The following is a 25,405-nucleotide window of genomic DNA, read 5'->3' as shown; positions in this document are numbered from 1 at the left end:
ACCCACCGAGCCACAACAGGAACTCCTATACAATACATTTCAAAATGATGAGATCTTGTATGTGTTTGTGCTCTGCATAAAACTGATCATTTTATACTTTTTAATTGCTCTGCAGTAAATCTGAATTCATAATCAAAACCTTAAGTCTGCAATTTATATGAAAAGTTTGCAAACTTGTAAAATTAAGCTACCACTGTGTATGTTAAAACTAAGAAATCTCTATTTTTCAACTTGGAACAGTTCTGCCAGTTATTAAACAACTAATGAAGGAAGGACAAGTGAGATGCTGAAAATTACTATAAAACACTTAAATAAGTAAAACCTAGGTTACTGGGGTTTACTGCCCCAATGATACCTTTAGATGGTATACTGCCATCTAGATCACTATACTGCCTTTCTTTAGTAAAAAGGCTGAACTGGGGGCAGTATCTAGTTGCAGATGGTTTTCTTTTTAATGAATATTTCAAATATATACAAAAGTATAACAGTAAAATGAACACCTTGTTCTGTGAGACCTGAAAGGAGATTAAATACTTAGAACATGAACTTTAAAAGAAAATCTTGAATGCTCCAAGTCATATTTTAACAGAAAAGCATAAGCTAGGCCAGGTATCTCATTAACAAAACAAACAAATATCACTAAACTTCACCATTTAGTAGGACTCCATGGGATGCTGAATGAAGTTTTTTTTTTTTTTAATTAAGTATCACTGACCTAGAACAATACCACCAGGCTATGTACCAGGTGCATAATAGCACAGTGATTCCATATTTCTATATGTTACAAAATGATCATCATGGGATGCTGAAGCTTTAACATGAAAAAGTATTTTTCATACACCTGATCTTAACATTTAAAAAGTAGCTTTCCAGGGATATAAACATTGCAGGAAAGCCTTCAACCTTCTGCAAGAGATTTTAAGCATCCTCTTTCCATGTTGGAAAATATGACAAATGCCCAAGTACTCTCCTATTTTAATAATGCGTATCTGAGGAAGCAAAACAAAGATAATATACTATTCTTAAAAGACATCTATGCTTATTCTACAGATTTCCAAATCTATAGCATCACTTAGCCTAAAATTAATGGCAAATTTCCTTAGGTGAGTTTAGACAAAATGATCTCACCTCAAATATCTAGTACCAATCCAGCTATAATCACTGATCACAAGGCATTATTCATAAATACTACCCTTGCAATTGTACTTTCTAGGAAGTAGTACAAGACTCAATGTATAGTCTGGCACATATTAGTTCCTCAGTAATTAAGAATTACCTTTCATCTATTCTGTCAGTTTCAGTGTTTAAACACTCCTTCAAAAGATGTTTCAATTCTATTTCCAACAAGTAAGTATGCTATCTTTAGAATTAATTTTGTTTTGCACCTCAATTTTCTCAACAATAAAATGACATAATGTCTACTTCTATCAACTTCATATGGGTATTGTAAAGATTCAAAAGATTCTTGGATCTGGAGTTCCCATTGTGGTGCAGCAAAAACGAACCCAACTAATATCCATGAGGATGCAGGTTTGATCCTGGCCTGGCTCAGTGAGTCAAGCATCCAGTGTTGCCACAGCTGTGGTGTAGGTTGCAGACATGGCTTGGATTCCTTGTTGCTGTGGCTGTGGCTGGCAGGTATAGCTTCAATTCGACCCTATCCTGGGAACTTCCATATGCCATGGGTGTGGCCCTAAAGAGCAAAAAAAAAAAAAGTTCCTGGATCTTTTTCTAAAATTAAGTCTGTGATTTAGACTATTCACTAAGAATAAAACACATCCCTGAATTGTTACATTATATTTCTATCATCTAAACAACCAGATACATTAACCAAATTTGACTCTTGTCAAAAAGGTTTATTAACTTAAAATAGAACTACTTCAAATACAAACAAAAGCAAATTTCTATTCAAATTGGAATATTTTCAATATACAAGAATGTAAAACAAAAAATTCTTTATCTTCATGTTGAAGTTTTATTTTATTTTTTTTAAACTTTTTAAAAATTTTTGGCACTACAAGGTTCTGTAAAGAATAGAAGTGACAAATTTAAAACACATGAAAGTCTTTCCTAATTCTTAAGAACGATATATATAAAGTCTGAAGCAACCAAAGTATGAATACAGCTAATAGAAAATAAAGAATGTAATTTTTTAAATTCTCTCTTTGTACAATTCATCAAGGTTAAACAAAACATAAAATTCCCTTAAAAATAGGGTAATAAAATAGATGAAATTTGTATCACTCAATTTGGTGATACTAGTAAAAACTATAGTTCATATTTATATACAAATAATACAGTCTTTAAAAACAGTCTTTGAATTTAAATAAGCTATCTAAACATGTGTTAAAATTTTAAATCAGGACCTGATTTGTTTTGCTTTCCATTAAATTTCACTTTTTCTGCTGAATGTAACTGACATTGAGGTACGGATACCCTTGAGACAGCAGGATTGGCTGGTTGCTGTGCATCGGTAGACCAGCTGAAAGAAAATGGACTTGCATTACTCCGACACGTTTCCTCTTGGTGGGTGGGGGCAACGCTCTCTACACCGACGGGCGGCACATCTGTCTGTTGGACACAACACAGACGGGAAACTGAAAGGCTTGTGCCTATTTATCTGAAGACCCTTTAGAAATAACTTGTAGCTAGTTCTCTTCTTTTCTATTTATACACTAAGAGATGAAGCATGTCAAAATATTTAGCGGGGAAGAAAGAGGGAAGGAAAATGTATGTGAAAGAAAAGAAAGGAGACAAAAGAGAGGTGGAGGAATTAGGGGATAAAGGCCACTAGGGAAGAACTTCCAACTCTCCCCCTCCCCCAAAAGGGCTTGTATGACCAATAGCAATTTCCATCAGCCCTAGTTCTTTGCTCAGAAGAAATCAGCTACCGTCAAGGTTTAGAGAGGCTTCAATATGTCAAGCCTGACAATTATACCAGGTGCCTCCCCTTAAAAGTTATTTTATTTAGTCAACATTTCCAAAGTGCCTTTCTTTAATTTCCTGAACCCCTAGTTTAACTGTATTAGCTCTGACTCTAGCTTTTAGAACTCCTAGGGTAATTAACCAAGAGCTGAAAGCCAGACTCAGATATTTCCTATTCTGAGATACCGTTGAGGCAAGTAGTCTAGATAAAATACTATGCATTACTTGGTATATTAGCACCAACAGAATATGGTGAGTTCTAATGTCATTTGAGTCTTAGGTCTACTAAACAAATTTGACTCTGTCACTACTCAACTCAAACTTCTATTAGATCCCCACCACTTACTAAGTCCCAACTCCTTCATAATAGCCTTAGCCTAACTTCTCTAGCCTCATCACATACACATTTTCCCATTTACCTCATCCTCTAGTCCTATTATTTTCTTTTCTCTTTTCTTCCTATAATTTTCTCATTATGGGGAGTTCCCGTCGTGGCGCAGTGGTTAACGAATCCGACTAGGAACCATGAGGTTGCGGGTTCGGTCCCTGCCCTTGCTCAGTGGGTTAAGGATCCGGCGTTGCCATGAGCTGTGGTGTAGGTCGCAGACACGGCTCGGATCCCACGTTGCTGTGGCTCTGGCGTAGGCCGGTGGCTATAGCTCTGATTAGACCCCTAGCCTGGGAACCTCCATATGGCATGGGAGCAGCCCAAGAAATAGCAAAAAGACAAAAAGACAAAAAAAAAAAAAAAAAAATCTCATTATGCCAGGTAAAACTCAGTGACTTTGCATACATTACTGCCTCTGCTAAGAACACTCTTCCTCTCTAATCTCTGTAGAAAAAAAAAACCCATATCTCTTTTAAGATCTAGTTCAAATGTCAAAATCTTATGTGTTTCGATCCCTGGTGTCCATATCCTGTTCCCTCTGCTAGGGCAAAGTTAACTGATTCCTTTAAACTCCTATTCTTGTCTATTTCATATGTCCAACTCTTCCAATAAAGTATGCGTCAAGTGTAGGAGTTTTATTTAATTCTTGAGCAATAAGCACCAAGCACAGTCTGACACATAGCATGTATGCTCTCTCAATAAATGTTTGCTGAATTCATAAATTTTCACTCTCAGATCCTGGCTTTTACAAAGGCTCCTTGACCCAGAACAAAACCCATCTAGCCCATTAACAAATATGTAAGCAATGGTACCTTGAGTATAGAAAGGTTTGTTGTGCTGAAATCTGGCATTTCCCTGATGCATGAAGTTCTGATGCAAACCATAAGGCCACGAAGCTGGGACAAGAGGAAAATGGGGTCGTGGTGCATGTTCCCAAGGAATTGGAGGATTCAGTCCTGGAAATCCTGGCTCTGCATTTCAACAGTAAAGGAATAACATTTTTAAACATCAAAATGTTTGTTCATTCAAATATTCCTTCATTCCACAAAGATGTACTGAGTATCTAGCAATGACCAGGAAACATGTAAACGGAGAGGCTAACAGAAAAAAAATTTAAGGAATAAAACACTGTAACTGTACTCAAATTATTCATAAAGGAAACATTTAAGAAGACATATATAGTAATAAGTGGTAACTGATAGAACAGATTGGTAGAAAGTGTCTAAAGAGGAGACTAGTGCAATTGTTCAATGATAGAAGTTTTCCTAAAATGATTGACTAAATTGAGTTTTAAAGGACAAGGAGGATTTCTCGGGTGGCTCAGGGGGTTAAGGATCCCGCACAGTCAGTGCTATGGCTCTGGTTACTACTGTGTCGCAGGTTCAATCCCTGGCCCAGGAACTTCCCCATGCCATGGGCACCACGAAAAAATAAAGAAAGGACAAGGAACAAATTAGTCAGGCAAAATGGGACAAGGAGGGCATTTAAGACAGAAGGAGTAGTTGTGTTCAAAGGCCAGGAAGTAAACGTGTAGAGCAAGTTTGGGAAGACGCAGAACAATTGGCAATATAGAAACAGGGTTAAGGGAAGCAGTGCTAAGAGAAAAGGCTAGATAGTAGGTAGGATTTGTATTTCAAAGAACCTTACCTACATCATTAAGGAGCTTACATATTATCCTAAAGACAATGCCAACTATCCTAGAATCAATTATACCTTTTTTCTTTCTTTCTTTTTTTTTTTTTTTGGTCTTTTTAGGGCCATACCTGCAGTACATGGAAGTTTTCAGGCTAGGGGTTGAATCGGAGCTGCAGCTACCAGCCTACACCACAGCCACAGCCACAGCCACGCTAGATCCGAGCTGTGTCTGTGACCTATGCCACAACCACAGCAATGTGGGAATTAAGGCGCATCTGCGACCTACACTCTAGCTCATAGCAACGCCAGATCTGTAACTCACTGAGCAAGGCCAGGGATCTAACACACGCCACCATAGGAACTCCACTTCAGTAAACACTTAAAATAGAAAAATAATGACTAACATTTGTGTTTATTACCTCATTTAATATTCAAAACATCTCTGTGAGCTGGGGGCTACTAACACAACTATTTTATAGATGAAACCAATGTACAAAGATATTAAGTAATTGCCCAATGCCACACAGTAAATGGCAGAGCCAGGATTCAAATCCAAGCAGTCTGAATCTGTAGCCCATACTCTTTACCTTACCTAACCCCATATTGCCCCTCCACAAATATTGCTTGCCATCTTTGTCCTCACATTTATTCCCCTAGGTTCTACCAATACCAATCATGCAACCTTTCTACACATAAATACAAAAGGAGAAAAGGAAGAGTTACCTGAATTCCCCACTGTACCATTGTTCACCAGGGAATTTGGAGCCACAGTACGAGGCCAGTGTCCATCATGAGAGGAGCTAGGGATTGCCACAGGTCTGGCGGCAGGCTGTGCAAAGATGATGCTGGGATCATTCAGGCCAATATTGCTGGGGGCACTGCCTGGTGCAGAATGGATCACTGGGCCATGAATAGGCCAGGATGGGGCAGGAATCTGGAGGGGGTGCATTGGCAACAATCCCATATTGTGCATGGGAGAATACTGAGTTGGTGGTGACTGAGGAAAGTTATACATAGGCATCTGAACCTGATGAGGGGGCTGGGCTCCCTGCTGAGGTGGGCCAAGCTTGGGTTGGGATCCTGGCTGGGATGGAGCCTGGGTAATGGCAGTGGATTGGGAAGAGTTCTGTGGAAATGGCTGAGGCTGAGGAGAGTAAGATGGCGAATCAGACTGCAGAGGAAAAAAAAAAAAAGATACATTTTAAAACTTACAAACATCTTAATTTTATAAAAGCAGAGATTATCAAATATAAAACTATGGAATTATTAGCACATTATAAATAGAATTCTATGACATACATAGTAACAAATAATAACAAAACCTCATTTTATATGAAGGTAGAATTTTTCCCAAGGTTCTCAAACCCTCTCTCATACAGATTTTATCTCAAAAAACTTTTTTTTTTTTTTTTGGTCTTTTTGCCTTTTCTAGGGCCGCACCCACGGCATATGGAGGTTCCCAGGCTAGGGGTCTAGTCGGAGCTGTTGCTGCCTGCCTACACCAGAGCCATAGCAACGCCAGATCCAAGCTGCGTCTGTGACCTACACCACAGCTCACGGCAACACCGGATCCTTAACGCACTGAGCAAGGCCAGGGATCAAACCCACAACCTCATGGTTCCTAATCAGATTCGTCAACCACTGAGCCACGACGGGAACTCCGATATCTCATAAACCTTTTTACTGTCCAAAGAAGAAAGAACCCAGACACTACTCCCATCATGTAGAACCGACAATTCCAATTGTAACCAGAAGTTTACATTTAAAAATCTCAGTCACTTTCATTTAGCTCCTTAACAAGCATTTACTGAGTGTCAATTATGTACTGGGCGTTGTTCTTAGCATTAAAAATACAACACTAGGGAGTTCCTGTTGTTCAGCAGTAACGAAACCAACTAGTATCCAATTGGATGCGGATTTCATCTCTGGCCTCACTCAGTAGGTTAAGGATCCAGTGTTGCCGTGAAACACGGCATAGGTCACAGACACGGCTGGGATCCCACGTTGCTGAGGCTCTGGTGTAGGTCAGCAGCTACAGCTTCAATTTGACTCCTAGCCTGGGAACTTCCATATGCTGTAGATATAGCCCTAAAAAGCAAAAAAACAAAACCTAACACATATGCCCTCGTAGACCTTAAAGTCTATGGGGGAAAAGAAGAGGAACTGATAAGGATTACATAAGCAATCACAATGAAGTAAAATGATTACTATGATAAAGACTGTCAATCTGAAATTGACAGAATATTGTAAATCAACTATACTTTCATAAAAAAAATTTTTTTAAAGACTGTATAATGTAGGAGTTCCCATCATGGCTCAGTGGTTAACAAATCCAACTAGGAACCATGAGGTTATGGGTTCCATCCCTGGCCTTGCTCAGTGGGTTAAGGATCTGGCATTGCTGTGAGCTGTGGTGTAGGTCACAGACACGGCTTGGATCTGGCATTGTTGTGGCTGTGGTGTAGGCCGGCAGCTGTAGCTCCGATTAGACCCCTAGCTTGGGAGGCTCCATATACCATGGGTGCAGCCCTAGAAAAATATAAATAAATAAAAAAATAAAGAGTGTATAATGTATAATGAAATCCCAGAGCAGGAACATCTAAATCCACTTTGGGAGAAGGAAGAGAGTTAAGATGAAGGAAACCGGAAGTCAAGGAAAGCCTCCTGAAGGAAGTGACCTTAAAGCTGAGACTCAAATAGAAACAAGTGTGATAAAAGAGGGTACGAATAAGGGGAAGAGAAGACTCAATCAGAGGCAACAACATAATTGAAGGTCTATAGGTATGAAAGCACATGGCCTTTAAAAGTAACTGGAATCTGAAATGATGTCTGACTAGGCTAGGGAAGCAAATGGTTGTAAACTATTCTTTGCACAAAGTCCAGAAACAACAGGACTTTGTGGCTGACTGGATGCAGAGGTTGAGGGACAGCAGAAAAGTTCAAGAAGCTAGACCGATAGTGGGATCATTCAATGAGATGGAGAACACAGGAGAAAGAGGCCAATGAGGCAAGCAGTTCACTGTTTAATAGTGTTAGCTTTTAAGTTACATAGAACTGGGTTTGAATCTTTTAATTTCTCTTATTCTCAGCTTCCCAATTTGTAAAATTTGATTATAATAATATCTATCACTTCAAAGGATTAAATTTGGTAATAGGTATAAAGCACTAAAGCATAGTGTCAGATTTAGAGTAGGCACTCGATTAGTATTGGGAGTTCCCTCGTAGCTCAGTGTATTAAGGATCCAAGTTGTCACTACTGTGGCTCTGGTTACTACTTTGGTGCAGGTTTGAGTCCTGGCCGAAGAACTTCCATATGGCCATGGGTATGGTGTGGGGGGCGGGGGGGGGCGGGGAATGCAAGGTAAATTCACATTTAGACAACATTAGAACTCAAGAAACTTAATATGAAACCTGCGAATCTGAATTTTAATTAAATACTCTTTTACAGGGTATATTTCACTAGATATCCTTATCAGCTATGAAAGACACATAAAAATTTCAAGCAAGTGAAGAATCATGCATGTATTGCCCTAACAGTACTAAACGCTTAATATATCTCAATTTTGGGGTCTACTTTTATTAATGGCACTCATATTCTTCCGTTACGCAAACCCTAAAACCTAAAAGTTTTTACCTTATTTTAATCCAAGCAGCAATCTTATTTGGCAGTTATCATATTTTACACAAGCACAGAATAGGTTCACTGAAGTTATTAGGGAGCTTGCCCATAGATATAAAGTCGGATCCACATTACTCCAAAAGTAATGTTCACTTTAGCTGATGTGCCTAGCAAGAACACCCCTGTAAAATATATGTAATCTGGAATATTGTATTTTCCAATCTGAAAGATCAACCCTATCACCCACCATAATCAGTGCTATCGTCCTGCCAGGACTAACCCATCTGCAGGCAAAGTACTCACACATTCAGAGGACTGTCTAGTCCTTATGGACTGATCACCCTGTTGTTGGGATGAACCAGCCACCTGCTGGGCGTTTACAAGGTTGCGGACCAGCTGGGCTGCTAAGAGAAGACATCAAAAAGAAATTCAATAGATAAAAAAATAGCAGAGAAATGACAATCAATAAACTCTCTTCTGTACAACAGTCTCAAATCTCTCTGAACTTATCTTGGACTTTTAAACTATGATTATGTTAGTGAAGGACTTGGAACAATTCATTATTTTTGTTCAATACACTGGTCCCGGAAATAAGAACAAGTGTCATACTACTTTTCAAAAGGAGATGATATATTTATTTAAGAAAATAACTTCTACAACAAGAATCTGATGGGAAATCATTACATAAAATAGTTTTTTCTTTCAATAACCTCTCATGTGGGTTTTTAATTCATAAATTGCTAATGAAATATAACAGAAACAGATCTCCCTCTCTCATATAAGCAGTGAGAAGAGATATGATTTCTGGGAGTCCCCACTGTGGCTCAATGGATTAAGAGCCTGACTAACATCCACAAGGATGTGGGTTCGACCCCTGGCCTTGCTCAGCAGGTTAAGGATCCGGCGTTGCCACAAGGTGCAGCACAGATTGCAGATGGCTGTGGCATACGCCTGCAGCTCCAGCTCCAGCTCCAAGTCAACTCTTAACCTGGAAACTTCCATATGCTGCAGGTGTGGCCCTAGAATGAAAAAAAAAAAAAAAAAAAGAGAATTTCTCCCCATAAGTCCCCCCCCCAAAAAAAAACCCTCTTATTAACTTTTGAGGGGAAAAAATTTTCCCTCAAGAGAAATAGAGAATGTGACTCAAATCTAAAAAATACTTTAAGGGAGTTGATTGAATAGAACAGACTGCTAACTGAATACATCCATGAACTATTTAAAATAAAAGCTTGTCTAAATTTCCTCTCTTTAATGGTTCAGAATCATAGAGCTATGTTTGGAATAGAGAAGCTCCTTAGAGTATCAACATAAATGACTTTATCTCCAGCAGGAACTATTTTTGGCCTTTTCTACTTACCTGCCACACTGCTATTCCTCTGACGGGCCAGCTTGACCTCTGGGCACTCCCTTCTCACATGTCCTGCATCTCCACAGATAAAACATCTGAGGTCTCTGGGGTCTCTAAAGTCTCGAGTGTCGTGGAGGTCTCGGGGGTCAACAAGGTCTCGGGAGTCTTTCTCTTCTTCATTCCCTTCTTTCTCTTCTTCACTATCTTTCTTCTTTAGTCTAAACAGTAAACTGCTGATACCAATAATGTGGGGCTAGGGACTTATAAACTGGGTGATTCATAAAACAAACTAAGCAATACAAGAGCGTCACAATGAAGGAACTAACATGCCCATGTTTCATGCATCTTTCTGAAGGCAAAGGCTCTACATTTACAGCACACCTACTCATATGGCAGGAACAGGGTATTCTAGTAGTTTTAAAATACAACATAAACTTTTTAAAAATGTTTAATATTGAATTTTAATCTTGTAACAATCTGTTGGTATTTATCATCTCCATTTTACAGAGGAAGAAACTTGAGGTTTAGAGAAGGCTAAGTGTCTTGCTCAAATGTAATAAATAGCAGTGATGGAAACTAGGAGTTTGTTCTGTCTGAAAAGTTCAAAGCTTTTTATATTAAGCAAGATTTGATGACTTAAGAAGTCATCAAGAGGCCATCATTCTGTCCTATTAACATAGTACACAGAACAACAGTAAAGTCTGTTTCATAGATATATTTTCAGGGAGCATAGAGAATGTACATTTTTTAAGGTATATATTATATGTATACTTCACAGCATATACCTCAGAGATTCAGTTAATTTTAATTACTGGTTTTTACAACTGTGAGGTCCTCAGCAAAAACCTCTTAACTTGGTCTTTTTTTCCCTTTGACTCCTAGCACAGTTCCCAGCACACAGTAGGTGTTAATAAATGCTTCCTCAATTAAGAAAAAAAACTGAATGAATTAATGAATAAAAGAAAAAATAAAATAAACCTCATGAAACATAATTATACCCAAAATAAATCTCCCTGTTCCACAAAATGCCACTCAAATATATATCTACCTAAGGTGCAAAGAAAGCCCTGAACTTTTTCAACTTAAACATACTTGAACATAGTTATAGCTTCAATTTGCCTCATGTTTATTTTCCCTGTAATATTGATACACAATCATTTGCCAACCTTCTCCTTTTAGGGCAGTCTTTCATGTAGTGACCGATTTTTCCACACACACGGCAACATCGATCATTGGGAGCCAGTTCTCCATCTGTTAGTACTCTGGAATCAAAGAAGTATTCCTACAGAGAAAATACAACTTTACTAAAAAAAAAAATCACTACAAACTCTTGAGTTCAAATGGAAAGGAGATCAAGATGCAAAAGTGATTTTTTTTAAAAAAAAGGAAATAAATATCAACTAATATTTCACTGTAACTAAAACCATGATATGAAAAGATTCAAAGTTATTATTAATATCACAGCTGCTAACAGTACTAACCACACCTACGGTGTTTTCTCATTCATCTATAGCATCTTTGTGTAATATTTTAATAAAGTGGATAGTACTTCATGCTCATTTTATAGATGAGGAAACTGAAGCTCAGAGAGTTCAAGTCATTTGCCCAGAGCAAAAAATCTGGTAAGTAGCAGATAAAGAATTTAAAGCTAATTCTGTCTGACTATAAATTCATGCTTTCTGCCCCATCATGCTACTTCTGGAAAGGAATTAAGTCTCTTTACAAAAGAGCTCTATGTAAATAAATCAATCCTCTTGGTTTATTTAAAATATCACTGGATTTGCAGTTAACAATTCAAGACTATATAACATTCATTATATAAAGTAGAGTATACCTAAAAGAGACAGTTGGGAAACAAAGAGAATTAAATCATTTTCCCAAGTTTCAGAACTACGTTCATTTTGCTTATCTTTCTATGCTTTAGCTCAGTTTTGCACTATCACAAAGACTAGTCTATCCTAGCAGTACCCATATAACTATGACTGCAAGAGAACACATCTACTTAACACTTTTCAAAATCTGTCTAATCCCTGAGGATAAACATGTTAAGAGACAGATCCATTAGGATGACTTGTAAAAAACAGATAATAACAGGAACTGGTGAGGATATAGAAAAACTGGAACCCTCATATATTGCTAGTAGGAGTGTAAAATAGCACAGCTCGTAATTCCCATTGCAGCTCAATGGGTTAAGAACCTGACTAGTATCCATGAGGATACAGGTTCAATCCCTGGCCTCACTCAGTGGGTTAAGGATTCAGCAGCATAGGCCAATAGCTGTGGCTACAATTTGATCCCCAGCCTGGAAACTTCCATATGCCACAGGTGCAGCCAGAAAAAGCAAAAGAAAAGAAAAGAAAATGAAATAAAACAGCACAGCTCCTTTAGGAAACAGTTTAGCAGCTACTCAGAAAGTTAAGCGTAAATTTATCAAAATGACCCAGCAATTCTATTGTTAGATATATACCTGCCAAAAAAGAAAACATAAATAAACACAAAATTTTGTACAAATATTCACAATAACATTATTCATAATGGCCAAAAAGTAGAAATAATCCAAACGTCCAATAAATAATAAAATGAATGAATAAAATGTAATATAACCATAGAATGGAATATCATTCAATTATAAAAAAGAATGAAGAACTTTACCATTGTATCCAAAAGAATAAAATACCTAGGAGTAAACCTACCTAAAGAGACAAAAGACCTGTACTCTGAAAAGTATAAGATGCTGATGAAAGAAATCAACGATGACACAAATAGATGGAAAGACATACCATGCTCCTGGATCGGAAGAGTCAACACTATCAAAATGACTATACTACCCAAGGCAATCTACAGATTCAATGCAATCCCTATCAAATTAACCAAGGACATTTTTCACAGAACTCCAACAAAATATTTTAAAGTCTGTTTGGAAGCATAAAGGACCCACAATAGCCAAAGACATCTCGAAAAAGAAAAATGGAGCTGGAGGAATCAGGCTCCTGGACTTCAGACTATACTACAAAGCTACAGTCATAAAAACCATATGGTACTGGCACAAAGACAGACATATAGATCAGTGGAACTGGATAGAAAGCCCAAAATTAAACCCACACACCTACAGTCAGCAAATCTATGACAAAGGAGGCAAGAATATACAATGGAGAAAAGACAGCTTGTTCAATAAGTGGTGCTGGGAAAACTGGACAGCCACATGGAAAAGAATGAAATTAGAACACTCCCTAACACCATACACAAAAACCAACTCAGAGTGGATTGAAGACCTAGATGTAAGACCAGACACTATAAAACTCTCAGAGGAAAACATAGGCCAAACACTCTCTGACATAAATGACAGCAACATCTTCTCAGAGCCACCTCTTAAAGCAATGACAGTAAAAACAAATCTAAACAAATGGGACCTAATCAAACTTAAAAAGTTTCTGCACAACAAAGGAAACCCTAAACAAAACAAAAAGACAACCCTCAGAATGGGAGAAGAATCTTTGCAAATGAATCGACTGACAAGGGGTTAATCTCCAAAATTTATAAACACCTTCTGCAGCTCCACACCAAAAAAAAAAAAACAACCCCATCAAAAAATGGGCAGAAGATCTAAACAGACAGTTCTCCAAAGAAGACATACAGATGGCCAAAAAACACATGAAAAGATGTTCAACATCACTCATGATTAGAGAAATCCTAATCAAATCCACTATGAGGTACCACCTTACACTAGCCAGAATGGCCATCATCAAAAATTCTACAAACAATAAGTGCTGGAGAGGGTGTGGAGAAAAAGCAACCCCCTAGCACACTGTTGGTAGGATTGTAAATTGGTGCGACCACTGTGGAAAACAGCATGGAGATTCCTCAGAAAACTAAACATAGAATTACCATTTGATCCAGCAATCCCACTCCTGGGCATCTATCCAGAGAAAACCACGACTCAAAAAGACACATGTTCTCCAATGTTCACTACACCACTATTTTCAAAAGCCAAGACATGGAAACAACCTAAATGTCCACTGACAGGGGAGAGGATCAAGAAGATGTGGTACATATACACAAGGGAATATTACTCAGTCATTAAAAGGAACAAAATACTGGAATTTCTGGCAACATGGATGGACCTAGAAATTATCATGCTGACTGAAGTCAGCCATACAATGAGACACCAACATCAAATGCTTTCACTGACATGTGGAATCTGAAAAAAGGACAGACTGAACTTCTTTGCAGAACAGATGCTGACTCACAGACACTAAAAAACTTATGGTCTCCGGAGGAGACAGTGTGGGGGGTGGGGGGATGTGCTTGGGTTGTGGGATGGAAATCCTGTAAAATTGGATTGTGGTGATCATTACACAACTACTGATGTGATAAATTCATTTGAGTAATAAAAAAAAAGAATGAAGTACTGATACATGATAAACATGAATGAACCCTGAAAACATTATGTTAAATGAAAGAAACAAATCACAAAAGGCTATATATTCTGTGATTCCCTTTATATGACATGTCCACAACAGGCAAATCTACAGAAGTGAAAGGAAAAAGGAATGAGGATTGAGGATTGACTGCTAATGGAGACCTAAGTTTCCTCTGAGAGGACAAAATATTCTAAAATTAAATGTGGTAATGGTTGCATAACACTGTGAAAATAATGACAACCAAAGAATCGCTCACTTTATATAGGTGAACTGTCCAGTATATGAATTATTTCTCAATAAAGTTGTATTTCTAAAAAAGGGTGAGATATAATTCTTTACATTTACTACTGTAGCCCATGTAACTAATTAAAATCTTCACCATCATATTTTCTGACAGGGCAAAATGAAGGTCTTTTTAAAAATTTTATTTTGCTTTTCAGGGCCACACCCACAGCATATGGAAGTTACCAGGCTAGGGGTCAAATCAGAGATGCAGCTGCTGGCCTAAGTCACAGCTACAGCAATGCTGGATCCTTAACCCACTGAGTGAGGCCAGAGATCAAACCCTCATCTTCATGCATACTAGTCAGATTCATTTCCGCTGTGCCTCAGTGGGAACTCTCAAATGAAGGCCTTTCTCAATTTACCCAATTGCTTATGTAATCATCAGAAACCTAGGAATCATCCTGACTTATTCTCTTCCATTGATCACCTCTAAAAAAGAGATCTGCAGATGCAGGCAGATTTATAGATCTGATGGCAGAAAGTTAAAGGAATACCTATCTATTATCATTTGTCTCAAAGGGAAAACACCTAAGAGTGAGAAAGGGAGAGATGAAAAGTCCAATGAGTACTGAATTTTGAGTAAAATAAATAAAACCTGAAATAATTCTTATTGAATGGGAGACATAAGTAATTTAAGAAATGTAATTAAGAATGTCAGGGGAGTTCCCGTTGTGGCACAGTGGAAACGAATCCAACTAGGAACCATGAGGTTGCCAGTTCGATCCCTGGCCTCACTCAGTGGATTAAGGATCTGGCATTGCCATGAGCTGTGGTGTAAGTCGCAGATGTGGCTCAGATCTGGCATTGTTATGGCTCTGGTGTAGGTGGGCAGCAACAGCTCCGATTAGACCCCTAGCCTGGGAACCTCCATATATATGCCATGGGTGCGGCCTTGAAAAGACAAAAGACAAAAAAAAAAAAAGTCAGATAGTATTGAAAGTCCAGTTGAGGGCTGGTGAACACTACAATTGTACTAAATAAAACTGCCCAGTTTTAATACTTTTTTTCCATTAGTGCTAAGCCCAAGCATAGAGGCATGGGGTACATGGCTGAGTTCATGTACGGTTGAACACGTAACAGTGCAAAAAAGAACAATGGTGCAAAGGAATTTAAAGTACATGCCAGAGACAGACCAGGGAATTTAAGTTAAATGGGGGGGAAAAAATGAAGACAGGAGATAACAGCTGGTAAACTGGGAGAAAATGTGTCAATATGTCAGAGGACCCAATTAAGAGAAGAAGAGTTGAAGTGGGAGTGTCTGAGTAAGCAAGAAAGTTCAAAGAATAGAAAATATACTTGTCTTATTATCATAACATCGTAAATGAACTATACCTCAATAAAACTTAAAAAATGAAAAAAAAATATTTGTCTTCATTTTCATTAGACTCTAAGGGGATGAAACACATCTATTTTAGCAGAGAAATAGGTAAAAAGTATAATTTCAATAAATATGTGTTGAAAGAATAATCTTTACCATGGAAAGGGCAAAGTATAAAAGCATGAGTAACTACACAACAAGATACTTTTCTACAATATTAGTTACAACACTGATATCAACCTAAATGTCCATCAAAGGAGAATAGTTAAACTGGTACATTCAAGCTATAGAATATCATATATTGACTTTTAAAACAGAATAAAGTAAATTTAAAAAAATGACTGACAGACTTAAAGGCCCCAAACTGCTATATGGCTCCCAAGGCAAATCACATTCAAGACCAAAGACTTTGATATGTACTAGGACTAGTATAACATACTGAATAATTTAAGAGTTACTAAAATTTTGTATTGCAGATTAAATTTAGCACATTTCCAGTTTATTGAGGACTCTACATTAGTATTCTACTGAAAAGTATGACTGCATGGAAACTGCTAGGTTCCTACCAAACATACGCAAGTATATTTAACACCAAAAGAATTCCCATAATTTTTAGGTAAAAATACTTTATCAATGCATCACCAGATTGTTGCTATGTGACTGTGCTTTTCATTCACTGCTATTTTAATTAATATGTTAGTAAAATTACTGTTGTATTTTCCTTGTGTTAGACATTTTGTTCCTGCATGACTTTTGCATTGTTTCAACACTGTCATTTTTTTTTTCCGTTATAATCATTATCACCCCCACCCGTCATGAGATAGGACTATCAAAAATGTTCCAAAGGAAAAAAGCTCTAAACTTTCTCCGCTTTTCTTAACCCCACACAGCCAAGAAAAAGTGATGACAATGGACTGAACAAGATCGAGTATATTCATTATGCGGTAACAGAGACATGGTTTTCGAGATTTTTTTCCTGTTGCCTTCTGTGAAACTAAGACCTCCTCCCATTAGAAAACAACGAAAAACCAGAGTAAGACCAAGAGGAACGGGAAACACTATACCATTCAGTACAGGCAAAAGGAATCCTCTCAATTCCATGCCAATTCAGCTTACCAAGGGCTATACTGCAATTAAAACAAGCCTCAGCAAATGATAAAGTATTTCTTTGATGTTGTCCTCTCTGTTTATATTTTCATCAATATTTCTAGAGACAGAAAAGGGGCAGTGGGCAGCACCTCAAATTCAAAATTTAAGGATTCTGAGTCTTGACTATCCACCCTCATTCATTCAACAAACGCTTATTTGGTGCATCCTTTGTGCCAGAAACTATGATAGGCAGTGGAGACATTATGGTAAACCTTAGGGGCATGGGCCTTTTCCTCACGGAGCTATAGCCTAGTGTGGGCGAGACAGAATAACAAAGAGATTAAATGGATAGATAAAATTTATTTAGCAAACAGGTATTTCACAGAATATGTTAAGTGCAATAAGAAAAAAAACAGAGGGAATTATAACCATCTCTTTCACTATTCCTAACAATTCAGAAACAGGATTAGGTTTCTTGTGCTACCAAAAAAAAAAAAAAAAAAAAGTTCTAGAAGAAAAAAGAAAAGATTCAGAATTCAAATTATGTAAACTTACAGCTTCTCTGCCAATGAGTGGATAAAAGGGGGTACCAAAAAGTTTCCTTCCATTGATAAATGCTTTCATGATGAAATTGGTCACTATTGAAGAAAGAAGAAAAACAATAAAGATGCAGACCTTAATGTGTAAGAGCTTTTTTTTTTCTTTTTTCTTTTTCTTTTTTTTTTTTTTTTTTTTTTTTTTGTCTTTTGTCTTTTTAGGGCCATACCCGCAGCATATCGAGGTTCCCAGGCTAGGGGTCGAATTGGAGCTGTAGCTGCCAGGATCCGAGCCATGTCTGTGACCTACACCACAGCTCATGGCAACACTGGACCATTAACCCACTGAGCAAGCCCAGGGATCAAACCCTTGTCCTCATGGATGCTAGTCAGGTTTGTTAACCACAAAGCCATGACGGGAATGCCTGTAAGAGCTTTAAAGCAGGGGATTTCTATAATGAAAACTTACTCTTTCTAGAAACTCCAGCACCAAGGTTATGATTCAAATCAAAAGGATCTACAAAAGAAATGTTTAAGTTAAGAATTATGCTCATTGTAACAAAAATATACTTAGTAGCCATAACTAGAATCTAATACTATGTAAAATCAGTCTCGTCAGAAAATTATTCTGTAACAATTACAGATTTAAGGATGGAAACTGATAAAAATCAAAAGGAAGAATCTTATACATTCTAACATGTTTCAGTTTTCTTAATTTCATTGGCCAAATAAATCCTGTTTTTGTTTTTTTTTGTTCCTGAATATCAGCTAAATTATTACCTTCAATCGCAATACATTTGGAAGTCCACTGCTTCTCAAAAGTTGTCAACAGTTTTTTCTGCCGAATGCTAATTACATACTCTTTGAAATCAAACTCTTCAGTATAGAAGCGAAGCAGTCCCAACCAAAGCTCTCCTAATGTTTCTGTGTTCTTTCCAAGTGAAGGTAAACGTTTTTTCTACAAATGAGAAAAAAAAGGAGAGAGAGACAGACATATCTATATTGATCCAAAATATGTACTCCAAATCAAAGTAAAATTAAGTTAATTATGCAAATCCTAACATATATCAGTGAGCATTCCATAGCATTAAAACTATGAAAAAAATTACCAGTTCTTCCGTTTTATCAAAGAAAAAAGCATTCCATCCATCAACCATTCTCTGTGGAATCTGTTTTCCATCAAAGATCTGCATTAAAAAATCAATTTTATTAGATTTTGAGTCATCCAATCCAAAGCTTAAATACATTCATATCATTTTAGAATTTACTCAATAGACATACTAAAATACTTATTTCAAAAGGAACACGTCAGAATGGTATAATTTCACGCCAATTTACTAAAAAATAAAATATGTATCTGAAAGACCAAAGCTGGGGAAAGGATATCTTAAGGGCATCAGACTCTCCAAATGACACATTTGCCATTATCTATTTGGCCTATCAAAACACAGTGGGGGGGGGGGGCTGGCAAGATGGTAGAAGAGTGCTCACCCTCTCCCACAAACACATCAAAAAACACACATCTACATGTAATACGATTTGCACAGAACATCAACTGAATGCTGGCAGAAGAACTTAAACCTCCAAATAGGGCAGGACACTCTTGACAGAACTGCATAGAACAAAAGAAAAATAGAGAGAAAAGGAATCAGGATGGATCTAATACTCCAGTGAGGGAGTTGTGAAGGAGAAAGGGAACTACACCCTGGGAAGCTACCTATCCAACGGAAAGATCAACTGAGTCAGAGGGAACTCCAAGAAGCGGAGAAAAGCACAGCAGCAGGTCTGAGATCCAAAAAGCAGAGTGAAAGACGCACAGACCATCTGAGCCACTGACACAGACACCACAGACTGAGACGGTCGGTGGGGGTGGGGTGCTGAGACTTAGGCTCCAGAGGTCAGTCCCGGGGAGCAGGCTGGGATTGGAGGTGTGGAGACAGCCTAAGAGACTGGGGAGTGGTGCGCTGCTGGTGGGGGGAGTGGTATGCTAACGGTTGGGGAATGGAAAGCCCCAGCAGAGGGCACCCGGGAGAAAGTCCGGACCCGCAGGTGAGGCAAGGCGCCAGTGTTGGGAGGCGCCACTGTTGGGAAGGGGACAGGAGGAGGGGCAGGCTGCCACAGAAAACTCCTTGGGCCCCAGTGTGCACGCCTGCCCATTGGACTGAAGAGAGCTGAGTGCCCTTTCCTGGTGCCTGTGCCCACCCACGCAGATCCCGCCCTGCTGGCACCCGTGCCGCACCCAGCACCTGCGCCCATCCCACGCAGATCTAGCCCCCATACACATGGATCCAGCCCTGCCAGCACCCTCACGCGCTCCTGGCACCTGCAGCCAGCCTGCGTGGATCCCACCCACCTGCACCTTCACACACTCCGGGTGCCCCCCCTCCCCCTCAAGGAGCCAGCCCCGCTAGACCACCCTGGACTGTGCCAAACAACAGTTTGACTTCCCCAAGTTCGCAGAAAAAGAAAAACACAAGCACAATGAAGAAGCTCTGAAAACCATTCTCAGTTAAAGCAAGAGGAGAATTCACCTAAAGCAATCAACAATGAAACAGACCTCTGCAGTCTGACAGACTCTGAGTTCAAAAGGGAGATAGTGAAAATACAGAAAGAATTGAGAGGATATGAACAGTAATGCATATTCCCTCAGAAAGGAGCTAGAAAATAGGAGGAGCCAAGATAAACTAGAAAATTCATTTGCAGAGATACAAACCGAGCTAAAGGCAATAAAGACCAGAATGAATAATGCAGAGGAACCAATTAGTGACGTGGAAGACAGAAAAATGGAAATCACCCAAAAGAGGACAGCAGACACAAAACCAAATGAAAAAAACATGAAAGCAATATAAGAGACTTATGGCATAATATAAAGCTGGCCAGTCTACACATAATAGGAATTTCAGAAAGAGAAGAAAAAGCAAAGGGGATTGAAAATATACTTGAAGAAATCATGGCTGAAAACTTTCCAAATCTAAAGGATACTGATATCAAGATACAGGAAGCACAGAGGGCCCCAAACAAGTTGAACCCAAACAGGCCCACACTAAGACATATTATAATAAAAATGGTAAAAGTTAAAGATAAAGAGAGGATTCTAAAGGCAGCAAGAGAAAGGCAAAGTGTTAATTATAAGGGAACTCCAATAAGGCTAACAGCTGATTTCTCTACAGAAACACTACAGGCCAGAAGGGAGTGGCAAGATATATTTAAAGTGCTGAAAGGAAAAATTCTGCAACGTAGAATACTCTATCCAGCAAGAATATCATTTAAAATAGAAGGGGAAATAAAGAATTTCTCCAACAAACAAAAGCTGGAAGAGTACAGCAAGATGAAACCTATTCTAAAAGAAATACTAAAGGGCTTCTCTAAAATGAAAAAAAAAAAGAACTAGGATGGAGGAAATCACAATTAGAAAGCAGTCACTTAAATAAGCCAGCATACAGATCCAAACATGCAGATGTTTACAAAAAAAAAGACATCAAAATCATGCAATGTGGGTAAGGAAGTAAGAAAAAATAGATTCTTTTTTTTAATCTTAATGATGTGTTTGAGCCTATATGATTATCAGGCTAAAGTAAGCAGATACGGGAAGGTGTTAACTACTTAAAAAACAGGACAACCACAAATCAAAGCCAAACATCACGTTCACAAAAACTGAAAAGAAAAATACTCAAGTATAAAATGAATAGAAACCATCCAACCAAAAAAAGAAAAGAAGAGAAACATAGTCAACTGGAAAACAAAGCTTAAAATGGCAAAAAATAGATATCTATCAATAATAATAAATATCTATCAATAATCACCTTAAATGGCAATGGACTGAATGCTCCAATCAAAAGACATAGAGTGGCTGAGTGGATAAAAAAGCAAAAACCTTCAATCTGCTGCCTACAAGAAACTCAGCTTAGAGCAAAGGATACATATAGATTGAAAAGTGAGGGGATGGGAAAAGATACTTCATGCCAATGGACAAGACAGGAAAGAGGAGTAGCAACATTCATATCAGGCAAAATAGACTTTAAAACGAAGGTCATAGAGAAAGACAAAGAAGGACACTATTTAATGGTTAAATGATCCATTAAAGAAGAGGCTATTACAGTCGTCGATATATATGCTCCTAATATAGGAGCACCCAGATACCTACAACTAATACTAACAGACATAAAAGGAGAAATTGATGGGAATACAATCATAGTAGGAGACTTTAACACCCCACTCACATCAATGGACAGATCCTCTAAACAGAAAATCAATAAAGCAACAGAGATCCTAAAGGAAACAATAGAAAGTTAGATTTAATTGACATTTTCAGGACATTACAGCCAAAAAAATCAGAATACACATTCTTCTCAATCAAGTGCATATGCAACATTCTCAAGAACTGATCACATATTGGGGCACAAAGCTAACCTCAACAAAGTTAAGAGTACAGAAATTTTTTCAAGTATATTCTCTGACCACAATGGCATGAAACTAGAAATCAACCACAGGAAAAGAAATGAGAAAAAACCTACTACATGGAGACTAAACAACATGCTACTAAAAAACCAATGGGTCAATGAGGAAATCAAGAAGGAAATTAAAAAATACATCGAGACAAATGATAATGAAGACACAACCACTCAAAATCTATGGGATCCCTCAAAAGCGGTGCTCAGAGGGAAGTTCATAGCAATACAGGCCTTCCTCAAAAAAGAAGAAAAATCTCAAATCCACAACTTAACCCACCACCTAAATGAATTAGAAAAAGAAGAACAAGATAAACCTGAAGTCAGCAGAAGGAAGGAAATCATAAAGATCAAAGAGGAAATCAATAAAATAGAGATTCAAAAAACAATAGACAAAATCAATCAAACCAAGAGCTGGTTCTTTGAAAAGGTAAACAAAATTGACAAACCTCTGGCTAGACTCACCAAGAAGAGGTGAGAAAAAACCCAAATAAACAAATGAGAAATGAAAAAGGAGAAATCACAACAGATACTACAGTAATACAAAAAACCATATGAGAATACTATAAGCAATTATATGCCAACAAATTTGACAACCTAGAAGAAATGGACAACTTTCTAGAGACTTACAGCCCGCCAAAACTGAATCAAGAAGAAACAGATCGGGAGTTCCCGTCGTGGCGCAGTGGTTAACGAATCCGACTAGGAACCATGAGGTTGCGGGTTCGGTCCCTGCCCTTGCTCAGTGGGTTAACGATCCGGCGTTGCCGTGAGCTGTGGTGTAGGTTGCAGACGCGGCTCGGATCCTGCGTTGCTGTGGCTCTGGCGTAGGCCGGAGACTACAGCTCCGATTAGACCCCTAGCCTGGGAACCTCCATATGCCGCAGGAGCGGCCCAAGAAATAGCAACAACAACAACAACAAAAGACAAAAAAAAAGACAAAAGACAAAAAAAAAAAAAAAAAAAAAAAAAAAAAAAAAAAAAAAAAAGAAGAAACAGATCAACTGAACAGACTGATCGCTAGAAATGAAATTGAATATGTCATAAAAACACTCCCTGCTAATAAAAGTCCAGGACCAGATGGCTTCACAGGCAAATTCTACCAAACATTCAAAGAGGAACTTATACCCATCCTCCTTAAATTTTTCCAAAAGGCTGAAGAAGGAACACTACCAAAGATATTCTATGACGCCACCATCACCCTAATTCCAAAATCAGACAAAGATACCACCAAAAAAGAAAACTATAGGCCAGTACCTTTGATGAATATAGACGCAAACATTCTCAACAAAAATTTAGCTAACTGAATGCAACAGCATATCAAAAAGATGGTATACCATGACCAGGTGGGATTTATCCCAGGTTCACAAGGATGGTTCAACATACACAAATCAATCAACGTCATATACCACATTAACAAAAGAAAAGTCAAAAACCACATGATCATCTCAATAGATGCAGAAAAAGCATTTGACAAGTCCAACATCCCTCCATGATAAAAATTGTTACCAAAGTGGGTATAGAAGGAACATTCCTTAACATAATTAAAGCCATTTATGACAAACCCACAGCAAATATAGTAACTCAATGGAGAAAAGCTGAAAGCCTTCCCACTAAAATTTGGAACAAGACAGGGATGCCCACTCTCACCACTGTTTTTCAACATAGTATTGGAAGTCCTAGCCACAGAAATAAGACACACAAAAGAAATTAAAGGTGTCCAAATAGGAAGAGAAGAGGCAAAACTGTCACTGTATGCAGATAACATGATACTATACTTGAACTGATCAACAAATTCAGCAAAGTAGCAGGATATAAAATTAACATTCAGAAATCAGTTACATTCTGTATACTAACAATGAAATATTAGAAAAGGAATAAAAAAATACAATACCTTTTATAATCACATCCGAAAAAATCAAATACCTGGGAATACATCTGAACAAGGAGGTAAAGAACTTATATGCTGAGAATTATAAAACATTAATCAAGGAAATTAAAGAAGTTGTAATGAAATGGAAAGATATTCCATGATCCTGGGTTGGAAAAATTAATATTGTAAAAATGGCCATATTACCCAAAGCAATCTACAGATTCAATGCAATCCCTATCAAACTACCCATGACATTTTTCACACAACTAGAACAAACAATCCAAAAATTTATATGGAACCACAAAACACCCAGAATTGCCAAAGGAATTCTGAGGAACAAAAACCAAGCAGGAGGCATAACTCTCCCAGATTTCAGGGAATATTACAAAGCCACAGTCATCAAGACAGTGTGGTACTGGTACCGAAACAGACAGACAGACTAATGGAACAGAATAGAAAACCCAGAAATAAACCCAGACACTTATGATCAATTAATCATTGACAAAGGAGGCAAAAACATAAAATGGGAAAAAGACAGACAGTCTTTTCAGCAAGTATTGCTGGGAAACCTGGACAGCTGCATGCAATTCAATCAAACTAGAACACATTCTCACACCATGCACAAAAATAAACTCAGAATGGCTTAAAGACTTAAATACAAGACAAGACACCATCAGACTCCTAGAAGAGAACATATAGGCAAAACATTCTCTGACATCAACCTTATGAATATTTTCTCAGGTCGGTCTCCCAAAGCAACAGAAATAAGAGCAAAAATAAACCAACGGGACCTAATCAAACGGACAAGCTTTTGCACAGCAAAGGAAACCAAAAAGAAAACTTACAGAAATGGGAGAAAATAGTTTCAAATGATGCAACTGACAAGGGCTTAATCTCTAAAATATACAAGCAACTTACACAACTCAACAGCAAAAGAGCCAACAACCCAATTGAAAAATGGGCAAAAGACCTGAATAGACATTTTTCCAAGGAAGAGGTAACAGGTGGCCAACAAACACATGAAAAAATGCTCAACATCACTGATTACTAGAGAAATGCAAATCAAAACTACCACGAGATACCACCTCACACCAGTTAGAATGGCCATCATTAATAAGTCCACAAATAACAAAAGCTGGAGGGGGTGTGGAGGAAAGGGAATCCTCTTGCACTGTTGGTGGGAATGTAAGCTGGTACAGTCACTATGGAGAAAAGTATGGAGGTACCTTAGAAATCTATACATAGAACTACCATATGACCCAGCAATCCCACTCTTGGGCATATATCTGGACAAAACTTTCCTTAAAAAAGACATAGGCACCTGCATGTTCACTGCAGCACTATTCACAATAGCCAAGACATGGAAACAACCCAAAAATCCATCAACAGATGATTGGATTAGGAAGATGTGGTATATATACACAATGGAATACTACTCAGCCATACAAAAGAACGACATAATGCCATTTGCAGCAACATGGATGGAACTAGAGATGCTCATACTGAGTGAAGTAAGTCAG

The 25,405-nt window shown here is 38.0% G+C and overlaps 1 protein-coding gene across 21 annotated transcripts in view; it reads right to left on the bottom strand.

Annotated features, from left to right (window-relative positions):
* The window catches only part of TUT4 (terminal uridylyl transferase 4), a 150,527-nt gene that overhangs the window by 9,884 nt on the left and 115,238 nt on the right, over positions 1-25,405 (bottom strand). For 4 of the 21 annotated variants that reach the window (XM_084965066.1, XM_021096634.2, XM_021096640.2 and 1 more), the window contains 10 exons: positions 18,674-18,751; positions 18,345-18,522; positions 18,034-18,081; positions 17,584-17,666; positions 11,082-11,197; positions 9,925-10,148; positions 8,871-8,971; positions 5,672-6,119; positions 4,126-4,284; positions 1,836-2,482 (listed from right to left, as the gene is read on the bottom strand). The exons of 1 other annotated variant lie outside the window; for it this stretch is intronic. In XM_084965066.1, coding sequence (XP_084821192.1) covers positions 2,394-2,482; positions 4,126-4,284; positions 5,672-6,119; positions 8,871-8,971; positions 9,925-10,148; positions 11,082-11,197; positions 17,584-17,666; positions 18,034-18,081; positions 18,345-18,522; positions 18,674-18,751 — 1,524 coding nt within the window. In that variant the 3' untranslated portion in view covers positions 1,836-2,393. Of the gene's footprint in view, positions 1-1,835; positions 2,572-4,125; positions 4,285-5,671; positions 6,120-8,870; positions 8,972-9,924; positions 10,149-11,081; positions 11,198-17,583; positions 17,667-18,033; positions 18,082-18,344; positions 18,523-18,673; positions 18,752-25,405 lie in introns of those variants that run through there. 16 more of the 21 variants (XM_021096637.2, XM_021096641.2, XM_084965059.1 and 13 more) reach the window with 6 other exon arrangements.

This window comes from Sus scrofa, chromosome 6, assembly GCF_054392235.1.
Source record: "Sus scrofa isolate SSC_HxYL_T2T_F1_AM1 chromosome 6, Sscrofa_HxYL_maternal_Yorkshire_Landrace_v2.0, whole genome shotgun sequence".
In the NCBI taxonomy this organism is placed as follows: domain Eukaryota; kingdom Metazoa; phylum Chordata; class Mammalia; order Artiodactyla; family Suidae; genus Sus; species Sus scrofa.
The sequence above is the reverse complement of the archived record's forward strand: the minus strand, read 5'-3'. Positions and strand labels throughout refer to the sequence as shown.